Raw genomic sequence first — 16,627 nt, 5'->3', positions numbered from 1 at the left:
TTCCTTCCCTTCTCCCCATCCTCTGGAAAACCACCATCTTACTTTGTGTCTTTATGATTTTGACTACTCAAGTTCCCTCATATAAGCGTGATCATACAATATTTGTCTTTTTGTGACCAGCCTATTTCGTTTAGCATTATGCCCTCATGGTTCATCCATGTTGTAGCACGTGTTAGAATTTCATCCCTTTTATTGTTCTTTGTTGTTGTTGTTTATTAGAGAAAGAGAGAGCATGAGCCAGGGAGAGAGGCAGAGGGAGAGAGAGAATCCCAAGCAGGCTCCATGCTAAGCAAGGTTTTATCCTACAACCCTGGGACCATGACCTGAGCCAAAATCAAGGGTTGGACATTCAACTGACTGATCCACCTAGGCACCCTAAAGAGAATAGATGTTAACTTATTTAAATGTTTGGTAGAATTCACCTGTGAATCCATCTGGTCCTGGACTTTTTTTTGTTTGTTTGTTACTCATTCAGTTAAAAAAAATTTTTTTTAATGTTTATTTATTTTTGAAGGAGAGAGAGACAGAGCACGAGTAGAGGAGGGGCAGAGAGAGAGAGGGAGACACAGAATCCGAAGCAGGCTCCAGGCTCTGAGCTGTCAGCACAAAGCCCGATGTGGGGCTCGAACTCGCAAGCTGTGAGATCATGACCTGAACTGAAGTCGGACGCTTAACCGACTGAGCCACCCAGGCGCCCCACTCATTCAATTTTATCACTAGTTATTGGTCTCTTCAGATTTTATATTTCTTCCTGATTCAATTTTTGAAGATTGTATGTTTTTAGAAATTTAACCATTTTTTTGTAGATTGCCCAACTTATTGGCATATAATTTTTCACAGTACTTTCTTATAATCCTTCTTATTTTTGTGGCATCAGTTGTTACTTCTCTTTTATTTTTGATTTTATTTATTTGGGCCCTTTCGCTTTTTTTCTTTGATGAGTCTGGCTAAGGGTTTATCAATTTTGTTTATCTTTTCAAAGAACCAGCTCTTAATTTCTTTTCTTTTTTCTTTTCTTTTAGTTTTGGCTCAGGTCATGATCTCTCAGTTTGTGGGTTCAAGCCCTGCATTGGGCTCTGGGCTGGCAGCCCAGAGCCTGCTTTGGATTCTCTCTTTCCCTCTGTCTCTGCCTTTCTCCAGCTTGTGATCTCTCTCTCAAAATAAATAAAAATAAATGTAAGAAAGTACATTTCTTCAGGGAGCCTGAAGTGAGGCTTGAACTTAAGAACCGTGAGATCATGACCTAAGCCAAAGTCAGGCACTTAACTGACTGAGCCACCCAGGTGCCCCGAATTCTTGACACGTCTTTGGTACAAAAAGGTCTTTTTATTAAAGCACAGGGACAAGACCTGTGGGCAGAAAGAGCTGCACTGGGATTGTCAGGGGTGAGTGATTATATACAGTAAAACCTTGGATTGTGAGTAATTTGTTCTGCCAGTGTTCTGCAAGATGAGCAAATATTTCTAATACATTTTAACTTGATAAACGACCAATGTCTTACAATAAGAGCAGTATGTAATGCCGAATGACACATGATCCCAACTGAGCCAATGGTTCTTAAAATTCGCTTTGATATATGGGTGCTTTGTATTATAAGAATGTTTCCTGAACAAATTATGCTCTCAAACCAAGATTTTACCATAGTTGGGGAGTTCGGGGAGGTAAAGACAAGGTGAAGTTTCCAAAAGGACTTGGATATGCTAAAGAACACTTACAAGATTTTAACTATTTTTAGCTAAGGGTTTTTCCCCTCTAGCAAAACATTAAGACAGTTGGGAGTTCCTGGAGGAATGTCATACTCTGCCTGTCTCAAGTATTTGTCAATGAACTTCAGGTTATAAGGAAATTTATCTACATTTCCTCTTGCCCTTGTTCTCCACATCAGGTAAAACATCCATTTCATCCATTTCTAAAGTCTAATTACTATTCATCCTTCTGGTTCAAATGCCAAAGCTTTTACAGCAGATTCTCAAAATGTGGTCTGCAGGTGACTTGCTGGGTGACTTACAGGTGATAAGGGGAGTTTTCGAAAACACAAATTTCCTGCCCCAGTGTCAAAGATTCTAAATAATTAAGCTTGTGATAAGGACCAGAGAATCTGTACTCTTCTAATAAATTCATTTGGCCACTCTTGAGAACTACTGTGTCTAGAAAGTCTTCCAGGGGATTTCAGTAGAAATAAATTCTTTGACAGAACATTTCAACGAAGACCTGTGGTCTCCTCCACACTATCCTGCCTGAAGCTCCGGCTGATTTTTCCACTTCCCTGACACCGCAGGGATTAGCTAAAGGAATGAATGCCTGAAAAGGTTTCGGCCGAATCTGCATGCAACTCTATTCAGCAAGCACAAGGTAAGCTATTTGTCCAAGTGCTTAAAACCATCCTCAGAATCTGCGCGCCAGGCCTGATAGGTCACGTGAGGAGGACGTAATGGGTATCGTAATAGTTCTTGAAGCTCGGCTAATCCGACCCATGCGCAGGCGCAGAAGGAAAGGGGACAGTCAAACCTCCAAGGCCCGCCCCTCCCCCACTATCCTTCCGGCTTTCTCCTACTGCGCAGGCGCGTCGACTGAACCAAGATGGCCGCTCCCGTGGATCTGGAATTGAAGAAGGTAAAAGAGGGTCCTCACCTGGCAGAGGCTTCTCTTTGGAAGCTAAGGGGACTGTGGTCAAGAATATCGAGTGAGACTCGAGTCCGGAGGAAGAAAAGAGGCCCCAGGGAACTGGGGCGTGATTTCCCAGAGTCCTAAGGCGGGACCGGGTCTCCTTAGGATGGCGTGGGGGGCGAGCAGGTCTTTCTGCCTAAGAGCCGGTTGGGCAGGTTTGATTCCTGTGGCGGGCCGATAGCTGGCCCGTCTTCTCGTTCTGACCTCCAGGGCCGTTTCGTTGTGTGGAGCCTTCAGTTTCATAGTAAGGCCTGAAGTAAGCGTTTCAAGTTGGAGCCCCTTCGGACGGCTTGCCCGGTCTGAGGCATCTGTAAATTCTTAATCTTCATTTGCTTTGAAAAACTCCAAGGCCATCCTGTGTTTTTAGGCCACTTTACTCCATCTCATGCTTTGAAAGGTCACAGTATGTACATACAGTTCAAAGTTAGATAGTCTCATAGCAGGGCTTTGACTCCCAGCCCTATCTCCCCTTCCCCCTTTCTTGAAGGACCTGCCAAAAAAAAAAAAAAAAAAAAGAAACAAGAACAAGCCCGTAAAATTTTCCAAATAAAATCGGTATCGGAAGGAATTGGGTTTCTCTCTTCAAACAGTTGTTTATAAATGTGTTGTTACCCAAAAACGTTTTTGCCACTTAAGGGTTGTCAGGGAAAGGATCCTGAACTTCATCAACTTTAAACCTATACTTTTCTATAAAAGGAAACTGAATTCTAGAAAAGATGTCCAACGTTGGGACTAGAATCCACTATTCTTTGCTTAACTCCACACCTTTTGTTTGTTAGCTTAGGTTCTTCAGAAGAGCAAATTTAACGTCTTAACACTTCGTTTGGGTGAACCTTTGCATATGAAATAAGATAGCTCAAATATTTGTTGCTCCTATTAAATGAAGTTGTTTGTTATTGCTCTGAGGATTTATGTGTATGTACCTTGCTTTTTGTGTTTCTTCTTTTGAAACTTGTAAATTTAGCCCTTAACCTGGTGTTCTCTAATGCTGTAATATCTTAGCTTGAACTGTATACCAGCTGCTTTAGCAATGTGCACAGATCACCTGTAAGTTTACATGCAAAACAGAATTAATCTGAAGAATGATTAAAGCATTCTAAAAGTTTATCTTTTTTTCTGTTAAAGGTTCTAATGTAAGTCAGGGTTTAGTGAAAGAGCTAACAATAGAGTATAGCTGTGAGTGGACTTAACTCCCAGCATTTGAATTTGTTGTTAAGAAACCTCTGGACAATGAATGCAAACTAAGAAGATGATTGGAGACTTAAATTGGATAGTTTTGACAGCCAGTTAGCTTAAGTAAAAAACAAACTTGTTGTTTAAAGGTTTCATCTTCCAATATCTTTATAAGGTCTTTTGGGGGGGGGGGTCGTGGAGACTAATAGGAAATTTCAGGCACCTCCTCTCTCCCCAAATCTTTTGAAACCTTACTAATAGGTGAGAACAAAGTCTGAAAAAAGTTAAGTAGAGGGCTTTGCCCTGTAATGCAGTCACAAATGGTATTATTAAGGCATAAATTTGACAACATCTGAAAGTCATTCCAGGCCCTTAAATAAGAGTATCCAAGAACTGTGTTTATCTTTAAGTTTACACGAGGATCAACTCTGGCTTGGTATGTGCATATGAAGATTATGATGCAATTCTACCAGTGCCTTGAATTTTTAAATTTTTTTTAATCTTTATTTTAAAAATATTTGTATCCTGAATGTTACTGTAAAATAGAAACATTCCTGAACTAAAGGTCAGAAGAAATGGGTTTCAGTGTTAAGTTCCTGCCTTTCCTCATAATAGTTGTTCAACCCTGTGCAAGCCACTTACATCTCTTCAACTAATTTGGTTACTTTATTTAAAAAAAATGTTTTTTAAATGTTTATTTATTTTTGAGAGATAGAAAGACAGCAAGCAGGGGAGAGGCAGAGAGAGAGGGAGACACAGAGTCTGAGGCAGGCTCCAGGCCTGGAACTGTCAGCACAGAGCCTGATGCGGGGCTTGAACTCAGGAACCATGAGATCATGACCTGAGCCAAAGTCGGATGCTTAACAGACTGAGCCACTCAGGAGCCCCTAAGTTGGTTACTTTAATCTGTAAAGAGTGATGATGAAAACTCCCATTCCTAAATCATAGGATTATTGAGAGGAGTAAATGAGATATTACTATATTCCTCAATGTTCTCATATTAATATTCCCATGTTAGTATTTCAAATAAATGTGGGAAAGTGTTTTGAAACCTAGCAGTGTAATACAAATGTAGTGAATCGTTATAGTTTTGTTTTGAATCACTGTTTCATCCTCTGTTGCATTTATTGTTTTATTACTCTTTGGATACCTGCTTCTTCATATGGTTATTTAAGGTGCATTTGTTCTGCTTCATGTAGACTGCATTTTCTGAGGACAGGGTAAGTTCATGATTTAGCATGGTGGCTTGATTGTTTACAGTTGTATTGAGTTTTATTGATGTTTGTGTTGGTAAATTTCACAACTTTGTTTCTGGTTAGCAGCTTATTTTAATATATTTGGATTTGACTCAAGTGTTTCCTGTAAAATGTTTCACCCACTAAATGAAGGACTTTTTTTTTTTATTAGGCCTTCACAGAGCTTCAAGCCAAAGTTATTGACACTCAACAGAAGGTGAAGCTTGCAGACATACAGATTGAACAGCTAAACAGGACGAAAAAGCATGCACATCTTACAGATACAGAGATTATGACTTTGATAGATGAGACTAACATGTATGAAGGTGTAGGAAGAATGTAAGTAAAATGTATCCTGAAGGGGGTTATTGTGGGAGAAGTTTTTGTCTAGAATTTGTTCATTTTAAAACTTGGGTTAAAGTATCATGGAAACTTTGAGGATCACCTAGTCAAATACATACTTTTTAAAAATGCTGACTGAACCCCAGATAGATGTGTTTAATTTTAGACTTTGCAGTACATTTCTTAGATATTTTCCTCTTCTCTCTGTGATCAGGTAGATATTTAAGTGTGTAAGTTCAATGACGAAAATGATTTGTCATGAAAAGAAGTTTACAGTAATTTTGTGTGTGAAGATTTATTTAAGTAGGTGTAGTTTTAACTTCTCCTTCCTTACCTGATTTATTAGGAGTCATACAAATCATAGGTCCTTTAAGATGTTGGACCAGTGTTGTAAGATAAAAATAGATCCATTTATCATTTAAATACACTCATTCTGTCGTGCATGAGAAATCAAGTAAATCAATTTACTTTTTGTTTGTAATTGTTATATGATTGACCACCTATACTTCACTCTTTTTATTTTAAGAAATCTATTACTCTTATGAGAGAGAATAGATGAGCTTCATGTTCTCTAAACAGTAAATAAGGAATGGAAAAGCCCTTAACTACAGGTCACATTCCATTACAATGAGCTAAAAGGAGAAGACTTTTTTTAAGTGGGGGAGGTACAAGGGGAGGGATTTTCTGGAATTTGGTCTTTGAATATTACTTAGTAAATGGACCATTACTTCAAGTTTGGAGATCTTGTAGTGAATGGAATTTGACCTCAGTCTGAAGATGACTTGTTTAGTGATTGATTTGAAGGAAGCATAACATGTGTAACATTTAGTAATGGCTTTGGAATGACATCATGAGAAGTAGACTCTGCTCATGACTAGCTACTCCTTTTCTTAATGGAAGAGAGGGATTATGATAAACATGTGATTTGTTTTCTCAGAATAAACAATATATCACATAAATTTTATATCTGTAGTTCATATTTTCATTTTAGCTTATTTTGAGAGGAGGAGAATCCCACTTTGACAGTTTGTTATTAGGAGAGAAAAGAATTGGGACAGTAACAAAGTAAAACCCTTGAATATATATCTATATCGTACAGATGCATTGTTGGCATTCACTATAGGATAATTTTATTCTTAATATGAGTATCCTTGGGTCTTAAACAGTAATGGTAGCTTTTCCAGCATGCACGTTAACACGTTGCACTTGGATTTCACATCAGTACATTAGCCTTTGCAACAGTAAAAGAATCTCTTTTTCCAAAATAGAAAATCTCTTTTGATTGTCTTTGGCCTTTTGGGCTATAATGAAGTTTTTGGTTTTAATCAGAATACTTTATTAAAACATTCTCCAAAAGTGCTAGGTTGTTACTTTTTTTTTGCATACTGCCATAAGTGCTACAGCTAGATTGTATTCCATGCCAAGAAGTCTAGAGTTAAAAGGCTGGGATATGATTTAGTTCATGGTAGAATAGTAGTAGTATTTCCATAAGATTTATTTTGTGTAAAATAAATACATTGTTGTAAATGTTTGGATAAAGTGGAACTTCCTACATAGTTTCAAACTTTGGTTTTCAATTTGACTTTTGTTCTTTCTGCATCCCACTGGGAGTGCGAATTTGACTCTGCATTGTGGGGGCATGTAAGGTGAATAGAGTTTGTTGTTTGGCTAGAGTATTAGCGCCCTCAGGAAGAAAAGACTTGCTGAGTATTAGTCTGGTCATGAGGATGTTCCCCTTGATGCTAAACCTGAAATAACTATTTCTGAATTTATAGTCTTGAGTAATCTTGAGTATCATTGTGATTCACTTCTTTAATTCCAGTCTTTACCTTAATTTGTCTTTTCTTTTTTGAATATTATTTGGGAATTCCAATTAGAATACTAATTTTTCTCAAACTGTTGTTTAAAACCATGAATTATAGAATCCAAAACACTCCATTTTGTTTAGAGCCTGCAGTAGATTTTTGCCATCGCTGACATTCGGGCTTCATTGTATCTTACCTAGATTATTGCAATAGCCTCTTAGCTGTTCTCTCTGCCTTTATTCTGTGTGTTCACGTGTACTCTTCATACATCTGCCAGAATTGATCACATCCATATTTTTCATAAAATTCTTTGATCTGTTGCCCACAGGATGAAATCTAAACTTCTTAGCCTAGCATTCATGTTCATTTATAATCTGTCCTTAATGTACCCCTGTAGCCTCAAGTCCCACCACTTTGTAGTCCCAGGCTCAGTATAGTGCAAATTTCATCTCATGGATTTAACATCCTTCCGTTGATTTTGGGTGATCTGTTGAAAAGGACTTTGAGTCTCATGTGGGCTTTAAACATGCTTTAATTGATTAGTATGTCTGTCACGGGTGACGATAGAAGAGGAATAAGTAGTACATGTACCGGAAATCGTTGTCCCTACTTTTGTCACCGGACTTTGTCACCCGTTTTTGTTTGTTTGTTTGTTAAGTATATTTATTTATTTTGAGAGAGAGGAAGAGCTGGTTCATGCGCTATTGAGCAGGGGAGGGGCAGGGAGAGAGAATCCCAAGCAGGCTCCCAGCTGTCAGCATGGAGCCCAATGCGGGGCTTGAACTCAAGGACTGTGGGATCATGACCTGAGCTGAAATTGAGTCAGCCGTTTAACTGACTGAGCCACACAGGTGCCCCTGTCAGATGTTTTTGTGCTTTCTTGATTTTGTTCATTCTTTCTTTGGCTTGAAGTATCCCCTTTCCCTTGTGAAATTTTTATCCTTCAAGACATAGCTTGTCTTCTCTGAAGATTTTTCTGTCTTCCCTGGCAGACTTATTCACACTTTCCTGGGTGATACCAGAGCTTTGTTCCTGTAGCTAGTATAGCAGAGATAGAGACAGAGAGAGATGATTGATTTCTAAGTGGGTCATTTGCCTCAACTAGATTGATTGTCAGCTCATTGAGACTGTATACATCTTTATCTTTGTTTCCTCTGTTCTCAACATAATGTCTTGCACAAAATAGGTGTAAAATGTGTCTTGATTTGAATTGAGTATGATTCTTTTGCCTAAAATAGGTACATTTTCTTTTGTTTCTTCAGAAAGAAAATACAGTTAGAAAGTCAAAGACTTAAGAATTAGGTTTTCTTATTCTGTTTTAAAATATGATTCAACAAAGGTGAAATTGTAAAAGTAACATTTTGACTAGGTCAAAGCAGTTGTTTCTTATCAAAATTATGTTCTTTGATTGGATAAGATAAATTCTTAATTAAATCTCTTGAGAAGGTTAACCAATTCTAAAAGCCAATCAGTTGCAGAGATAATTAGTTAGAACTGGCACTATAGAAAAACCTAAGCATTTAGAATTAGGCCCAGGGCAGTATAATCCTTAGAGAATAAAAGCTGTTCTATGTAGAATAATATCAATATAATAATATCTATTTCATATTCTTAATCTCCATATAAGATGGAAGTTACATATTCCTTTATAGAGTATGTTTTTAGTTTAACCAAATCATTGCATGCCCAGATGTCTTTTAAGACACATATGTAGAGAAATTTGGTAGTGTTAAATGACCTCCTGTATATGGCTTATTTTGGTTTTTATACAAGGAAAATCAAACTACAGGATAAGAGATGATGAATTGCTATACACTGTAAACTCTGCGTATTCATTGCTCAAAGCTATATTCTGTCCAGTCTCTTGGCATGTTGCCAGCACATTTCAGTTCTCTTACTTCATATTCTTTGGAGAGGCTGTTATGTAGCCTGATACTACTACCACCAATTTCTAGTTTTGCTACTTAAGCTGTTTGTGAGCTGACCTCACCATACTGCTTTGAGAACTGTGATGAAAGTTACAACTGTGGAATGATCTGTCTGAATAATTGCAAGTGTTTGTCTTTGCATCTTTCTAGCATGCAAGGAGGGAATAGACACAATTCTCAAATAATACATGAATGTTTCTGGTATCCTTTTTTTTTTTATGAATAAGAACCAGTTTATAAGGATTTATGGGGGTTTTCTTCCCTTTTTGCACACTAGAAGATAGGAGAATTTTTTAAAAATAAGAATTACATTTGAAAGTGCATATAGAGAACATTTAGCCTTGCTAGTGTTTGAAAGGACCATCATTAGAATAAATGTCAGACTTATTTTTATTAACAATAGGTATGATCCTGACCCTGATTTGATATCAGGTTTAGTATTCTGTAATTCTAATGTTCTTTTACTTGAGCATTACATACACTTCTTTTTTCCAAGAGAGACAAATTAAGCTTTAATTTTTTTTAATATGGGAGGAACTTGAGTAGATTAGTCTCTGAGAAGAATGATTAGTGCCTTTTTAAAACTTGAACCTAACTAAAAATAACTTTGTACCATATTTAAACCAATTTAGAGGTATGCCACCATTCTGCGGGTATTTTTTACATTTAAGGAACTAAGAATGAACAATGGTATAAATCTACCAACTAGATAAGTGTCTAGCAATGCAGAATTTGCTGTTTGGGAGCGGTGTTGCTATTTCTACTTGTTGAAGTAATTTGATGGTTGATCTCTAATGGTTGAAAGATCCAGAAGTGTAAAACCTAAGATAAATGTGGCACAGGTAGAAAGTAAAAACAGTAGATATATTCCTGATAGGGAACAAATTAACAGTAGCCAAAATCTGAACAGTTGAGCAACTTTTCAAGCAATTAGGATGTAGAAATCTGAATTTTTCACGGTAGCTTGGTTGAACTGCCCTTTGTTTAAACTATTATGTTAGTTCTCTTGTGATTTTAATTGTTAGTTTGGATGTTGACCTGTAGTTTGAATCATGACAGTTAGTAAAGCCAAGTCGAAATATTTGGTTTCTCTTTTAGTTATGTTAAATATTAATAGAAAGGGACATAGTCATGGTGCCTGAAGTTTTGCAACCATTTTACAATTTCAGATAGTTGTAAAGTTGGTATTCTAGTCAATTTGGTGTAATTTTAAAGCTGATGAAATAGTTTTACTAGATTAGGAAATAAACCACAAAACTTGGTGCAGTAAATGTTGTTGATGTTATAGTAAAAATAGTTTATATTGTTCTTACTGGAATCAGGTTTGGATATTTTATTTAGTGATTGCTATAGGAGAAAAGTACACATTATTTTTGCTGTGAGAGCACACTGCAGATAGAAATTTATCAGCTCCTTATATCTTCTCTTTAAATGTAGTAATCTGTATTTTAGAGTAGAGAAAATGAAGCAAAGATAAAATAATTTTCAAAGGTAAGAAGGCATTTTTAAAAAGTTATTTTTTAGATTTTATTTTAAAGGAAGAGGGGTTCTTGATGTTGAACTGCTTTTACTAATAGATTGTGACCCTCCCTTTTTGTGTTTTTATACAGAGCCATTTAAAGTCCTGGCTTTCATTGCTCAGAGCTGTAAGGGGGAAAAAAAAAACAAAAACAACTTTTCCTGTTGTGCAAGGAGAAATGACTTCACTTTTGTTGATGCTGAGTGTATATGTAACCTCAGACGGGCACATTCTCCTCTTTCACAGATGTGGTACTCTAGGGAGAGGAGATTTTTGAGTAATATTCTTAATTTCCTTAAGTTGTCAGTGATTTAAAAACTTAGTGTTCATTATAACTCTGCTGTACTGCTGTGTAGAATGACATCACTGTTTTTATGCGAGGGCAAGCTAACAAACATTTGCGTAGGAATTACATAGCCATGTTTCTTCTTTAGAAGAGTACTTTTAATAATTCTTTCCCTTCTTCCCCTCCCATGTCCTCCAGAATCCAGTCTCACTGAAACACAGGAAATTAGTTTTGAAAATTCGTGTGCTAATTAGAAGTTTATTGTAAAAACAGGAGAAGTCTGTTCTACTTGGGATGTACAAACATGCGAAAATAAAATTTTTACTTAATGTGTCCTTGTAGGTTTACTTATTTTAGGCTTGAACTTGATTAAAAAATGTAAATGGAATTGATTCATTTGGTTACTTGGAGCACTTTGCTTTTGGATTTCCTGACATCAAAAGGCTTCACATTTGTTTTTTAAACTGGCAAAGGATGAAACAAAACCTGCTTTTGTTGCATGAAAGTAGCAATTACTCAGCAACCCAAGAGGATACTACAGTGTATTCTAATTGGTGATAAGGATTGATTTAGTAAACTGAGGGAAGGGTGAAAAGTACCATTACCTTGTTGTTCCCATGTAAATAAAAATAAAGATAGCAGTAACCTTGAACTATGTTACTTTGTCATTGGGGAATTGTTTGCTGCAACTGACTAGCTGAGTTTCTCTGAAATGAAAAACAATCAGTTCTTATTTTTTAAGTTTATTTCTTTATTTTGAGATAGAGGAACAGAGAAAGAGGGAGAGAGAATTCCACACAGGCTCCACACTGTCAGCACAGAGCCTGACATGGGGCTTGATCTCACTAACTGAGACCATGACCTGAGTCGCAATCAAGAGTGGGATGCCTAACCTACTAAGCCACCCAGGCGCCCCTGAAAAACAATCACTTTTAGGCTGTACCAAGAATTTTCTGATTTTAGCTGCCACTTATCTCATAGTGGCAAATTTAGGAACAACTTGCTATCTAATCTGTTTGAGAGGGGACTGAAATGTTCATGTCCAGGAACATAATCTGCTTAATGAAACATCCAAAAGGAGCTCACAAAAAATATTGACCTAGAAGTTGAAAGGCAGTCAGTCCACGTATGTGAATACACACTTGGTATGACTTGTTAGTATTCTTTTTTACTCCTTGTATCAGGAATTGATAGGGGCTGCAAATATCCTTTGCCCAGAAGGAATAATTAGGATTGCAGTGTGTTGCATGCACCATTAGTGCCTGTGGTTTTGTGAAGAATGTATGCTCAATTTATTTTTAGCATTCAAGTTTGAATGGACATGTCTGAGGGAATGTTATCTTATTGTCCTGGCCAAGAACTCTACTTACCATCTCTTGTTTTGAGGAAGGTCAGTTACCTTGAAATGGACCAGATTACTTGGGAGACACATTACTTGGCTTTGAAGAGGACTTGAAATGTTCTCCTATCAAAATTTGCACAGCAGCAGGATCCCAGTATTAAAAATGTATCTTTAAATAGATAAGAGCATGGCTGCCCTAAACCAAGCCTTTTACATTGTTTGGCTCAGGGTAAAAAGATTTGGATCACAGTATGCATCCTGTATGTGTGTGTTAGATTGAGTCTTTTGCATTTGTCCGAAAATATATTTATATTTCTGTGACTTTATGGTTTTGTACTAGGAGTCCTCTGTTTGTGTCCTTTAATGCTCACTGGATAATAATTTGTACTGTCCAGGGGTTCTGTTTCATCCAGTGTTACATTTTAACCTTTTAGTAAACTGAAAGATCACATCTTGGAAAAAGATATAGCAAATCTTGATGATTATATGTGGAAATGTTTGGGGTTTGATGAGGCTAGAGTAAAAGTGGTAAACATCAGAGGTGATTATTTACCAGAATACTTAGAATACCAAATAGTGACAAAAATAAACATCATGTTTAAAATAGACTAACATACTACTGCTTCCATTTTAGGAGTAATAGTTTGATTTAAAAATACACAGTGATTTCTAATTAGTACAGATTGAACCTAGCAGTGTGTGAGTTACTCATCTAGAACAAGGAATGTTTACATGGACTTGGGTTCCTCAAGGGACCACGATTCTCTAATAATTCCAGTGAATTCTCAGCCCTCATCTAATTTGACCTATCAGCATTTATTCCAGTTGGTCTTTCCTGGTTGAACCATTTTCTTCCTTTGGCTTCTAGGAGATCACCTCTTGGTTTTCCTTTTATTTCACTGGCCACTCCTTCTCAGTCTCCTTTACTGTTTCTTTTTCTTTCCCATTTCCAAGTATTAGATTGACCTTGGGCTCAGCCTTTGGAATTTTTTTTCTTTTCTTTACTAAGTCTCTTAGTGATCTCATCCAAGCTTATCTCTTTAAGATTTTTTTTTTAATGTTTATTGATTTTGGAGAGAGAGAAAGAGAGAGAGATAGAGATAGTGTGAGTGGGGGAAGGGCAGAGAGAGAGGGAGACACAGAATCCAAAGCAAGCTCCAGGCTCCGAGCTGTCAGCACGCAGCCTGACGCAGGGCTTGAACTCGTGAACCATGAGATCATGACCTGAGCCGAAGTTGGATGCTTAACCAACTGAGCCACTCAGGTGTCCCCAGGCTTATATCTTTACAGTGCCTTTTGATATACTGGCAACTCCCAGGTTTTTATCTTTAGCTTAGACCCCTTCCCTGAACTCCAGATTTGTATATCCACCTGCCTGCTTTACATCTCCGTTCGATAGGCCTCTCAAGATTAACTTGACCAAAATAAAATTCTCACTGTTCCAGGTAAACCAGTTCTTCCCTACAGTCTTCCTCATTTCAGTGGATGACTTTTTTGTCCTTCCATTTCCTCTTCTTCGGTTTTTGTTTTGAGAGAGAAAGCTTGAGTGGGGGAGAATGGCAGAGGAGTGGGGAGAGAGAGGATCTCAAGCAGGTTCCACACAGCCCAGAGCCTGACATGGGGCTAGATCCCACCACGCTGGGATCATGACCTGCACTGAAATCAAGAGTTGGATGCTCAACTGACTGAGCCACCCAGGTGCCCTAGTCCTTCTATGTCTTCCAAATCTTGTAGTTATCCTTGACTCCTCTCTTTCAGTCTTATTTTCAGTCCATTAGCAAAGACTATCTTTAAATTTGATCCAGAATCTGAACATTTCTGCTTACCACCTCCCTGATTTCAGCTACCCTTTGATTATTGCAGCTGCCTCCTAACTGGGCTCCCCCTCCTTGCATCCTTACCACTTTATAGTTTTTCCCAACAGAGTACCCAGAGTGATCCTTGCAAAACAGAAGTCAGGGGCACCTGCATGGCTCAGTCAGTTAAGCATCCACTCTTGATCTTGGCTCAGGTCATGATCTTGCGGTTTGTGAGTTCGAGCCCTGCCTTGGGCTCTGCACTGACAGTGTGGAGCCTGCTTGGGATTCTGTCTCTTCCTAGCTCTGCCCCTCCTTTTCTCAAAATAAATAAACTTAAAAAAAAAAAATCACTCTAGTCAAAATCTTCAGATAGCTTTCCATATTATCACTGAAAAAGACAAGGGCTTTTGCACTTGCTGGTCTCTCTGTCTGGAGATGTTTTCTTCCAGATGTCTGCTGTACACCTTTGTCTTCCTTTAGGTCTTTATTAAAAAGGCACTGAGGCCTGTCATAACCACCCTGTTTAAAATTATATACATAACTTCTACCCCTACCTTCTTGCCTCCTGTACTCTCTCTTTTTGACTTTATTTTTCTTCATGGCATTTATAATCATCTGGCATACTATAGTACTAATTACCCATTTTTCTTAAATAAACTTTATTGAAATATACTTTATATATAGTAAAATACATTCATTTTTAAGGATACAGTTAAATGAATTTTGATAACTGTAATCACCACATCTGTCATGATACAGAACATTTTCATCACCCTAAAAAGTTCCTTCTTACAAGTCATTTCTTGGAAGTTCTGCTCCAGGCAATTGATAATATGACTTGTCTCAGTATAGATTAATATTTCCTGTTTTAGAACTGCATATGGAATATATATATAGAATCATTATGATATGTACTACTTTGTGTGGTTTCTTTCATTAAGCATAATGCATCTGAGATTTATTGATGTTGCGTATATCAGGCCTCCTCAGGGACTATATCTGGGCTTCAGTTCCACTTCTTTAAGTACTCTTGCCTCTGCCCCCTTTATGCTTGCCGGCTTTATCTTCAGGTTGGCTGTAGGAGTTCCAAGGATTTAATTCAAATGTGACAACATGTAGAGTTAGTACTGTGTTTTTTTTTCTTTTTCTTTTTAAGTTTATTTACTTATTTTGAGAGAGAGAGAGTAGGGGAGGGGCAGAGAGAGACAGGGAGAGAGAATCCCGAGCAGACTCCACGCTGTTAGCACAGAGCCCGATGTAGGGCTTGAACTCACAAACCGTGAGATCATGACCTGAGCCGAAACCAAGAGTCAGACGCTTAACTGACTGAGCCATCCAGGCACTGTGAGAAAGTACCATGTTTTTCCTATGTCATATTTGTAGGAGCAAAGAAATCTTTCTCAGAAGTCTTCAGAGGGCCGCCTCTCACATTTCATGACCCGAACTGAACCACATGCTTGGGCTTAAATCTTAGGGGATTGGGACTACTGTGATTGGGTAAGACCAATCAAGATTCATCCCAGGATTCACTTCCCTGAGTCACTTGGGAAAGTGGAGGTCCCCAAACAAAATTGGAGCTCTCTCAACAAAGAAGAATGGATATTGGGTAGCCAGTCAATAGTGTCTGTTAAAATCATCCACAACAGTCTTTCCAGTGACCAATAATTGAGGGCTAGCCACATGAGAACTGTTGGTAATATATGTAGGATAAATTGAGAGTTTAACATGGAACGCAGAAAGAAGCTATTGAAGTAATTCAGGAATGTAATAAGTTCAGAAGGTGGCAGAAATGGAAGGGAGAGGAAAAGGGTCAGTATGAAAGAAAATGATGAGTCTTAGTCATAAATGGGGAATATATAGGGTACAAGGAGAATACTTGCAAGTTTGGGACTAGGTGAGTGGGCAAGTGGTGATAATCATTGATAGCTGTGGTTGAAGTGGGGGAACGTACAGGTAGAAATGACAGATGATGCAGACATAGTGCAAGTGATAGGGGGTGATATTATTTTGCAGTTCATTAGCCAAGTTAAAACCCTGATCATAAAGGAGTTCTTGGAGGGACTTGGGTAGAGATAGCTTAGTGGAGAACCTTGCATAATGCTTGTAATATTGACACTGGAAGAGAAAAGGACAGGGAGGGGTGGTGTTTAATTTAAAAAACAAACAAATGAAAAAATGGGGACAGGACAGAGACAACCTGAAAGAGCCAATGATTTTTTCGAGTAGTTTCAGGTTTATAGAAAGTACAGAGAGCTCTCACATACCCTCTCTCCACCCCCGTTTCTGTTAACATCTTACATTTGTGTGGTGCATTTGTTACAAATGAAGGAATACATTATGATTAAGATCCATAGTTTACATTAAGATTCACTGTTTTGTACAGTTCCGTGGATTTTGGCAAATGTATAATATCTTGTATTTGCCATTACAGTATCGTACAAAATCATTTCATAGTCCTCCCAAATCTCCTGTGTTCCACCTATTCATCCTTCTTTCCTTTCTTGTATCCTGATGACCACTGATCTTTTAAA

At 37.8% G+C, this 16,627-nt stretch overlaps 1 protein-coding gene across 1 annotated transcript in view; it reads left to right on the top strand.

Moving 5' to 3' along the window:
- Positions 1 to 2,456: 2,456 nt before the first annotated feature.
- PFDN1 (prefoldin subunit 1) overlaps positions 2,457 to 16,627 on the top strand; it is a 71,347-nt gene continuing 57,176 nt past the window's right edge. The window contains exons 1-2 of the mRNA XM_015064001.3: positions 2,457 to 2,613; positions 5,248 to 5,414. Of these exons, the coding sequence (XP_014919487.1) occupies positions 2,581 to 2,613; positions 5,248 to 5,414 (200 nt within the window). The 5' untranslated portion in view covers positions 2,457 to 2,580. The remainder of the gene's footprint in view (positions 2,614 to 5,247; positions 5,415 to 16,627) is intronic.

This window comes from Acinonyx jubatus, chromosome A1 (assembly GCF_027475565.1).
Source record: "Acinonyx jubatus isolate Ajub_Pintada_27869175 chromosome A1, VMU_Ajub_asm_v1.0, whole genome shotgun sequence".
Lineage (NCBI taxonomy): Eukaryota > Metazoa > Chordata > Mammalia > Carnivora > Felidae > Acinonyx > Acinonyx jubatus.
This window is presented reverse-complemented; position numbering and strand designations above follow the sequence as displayed.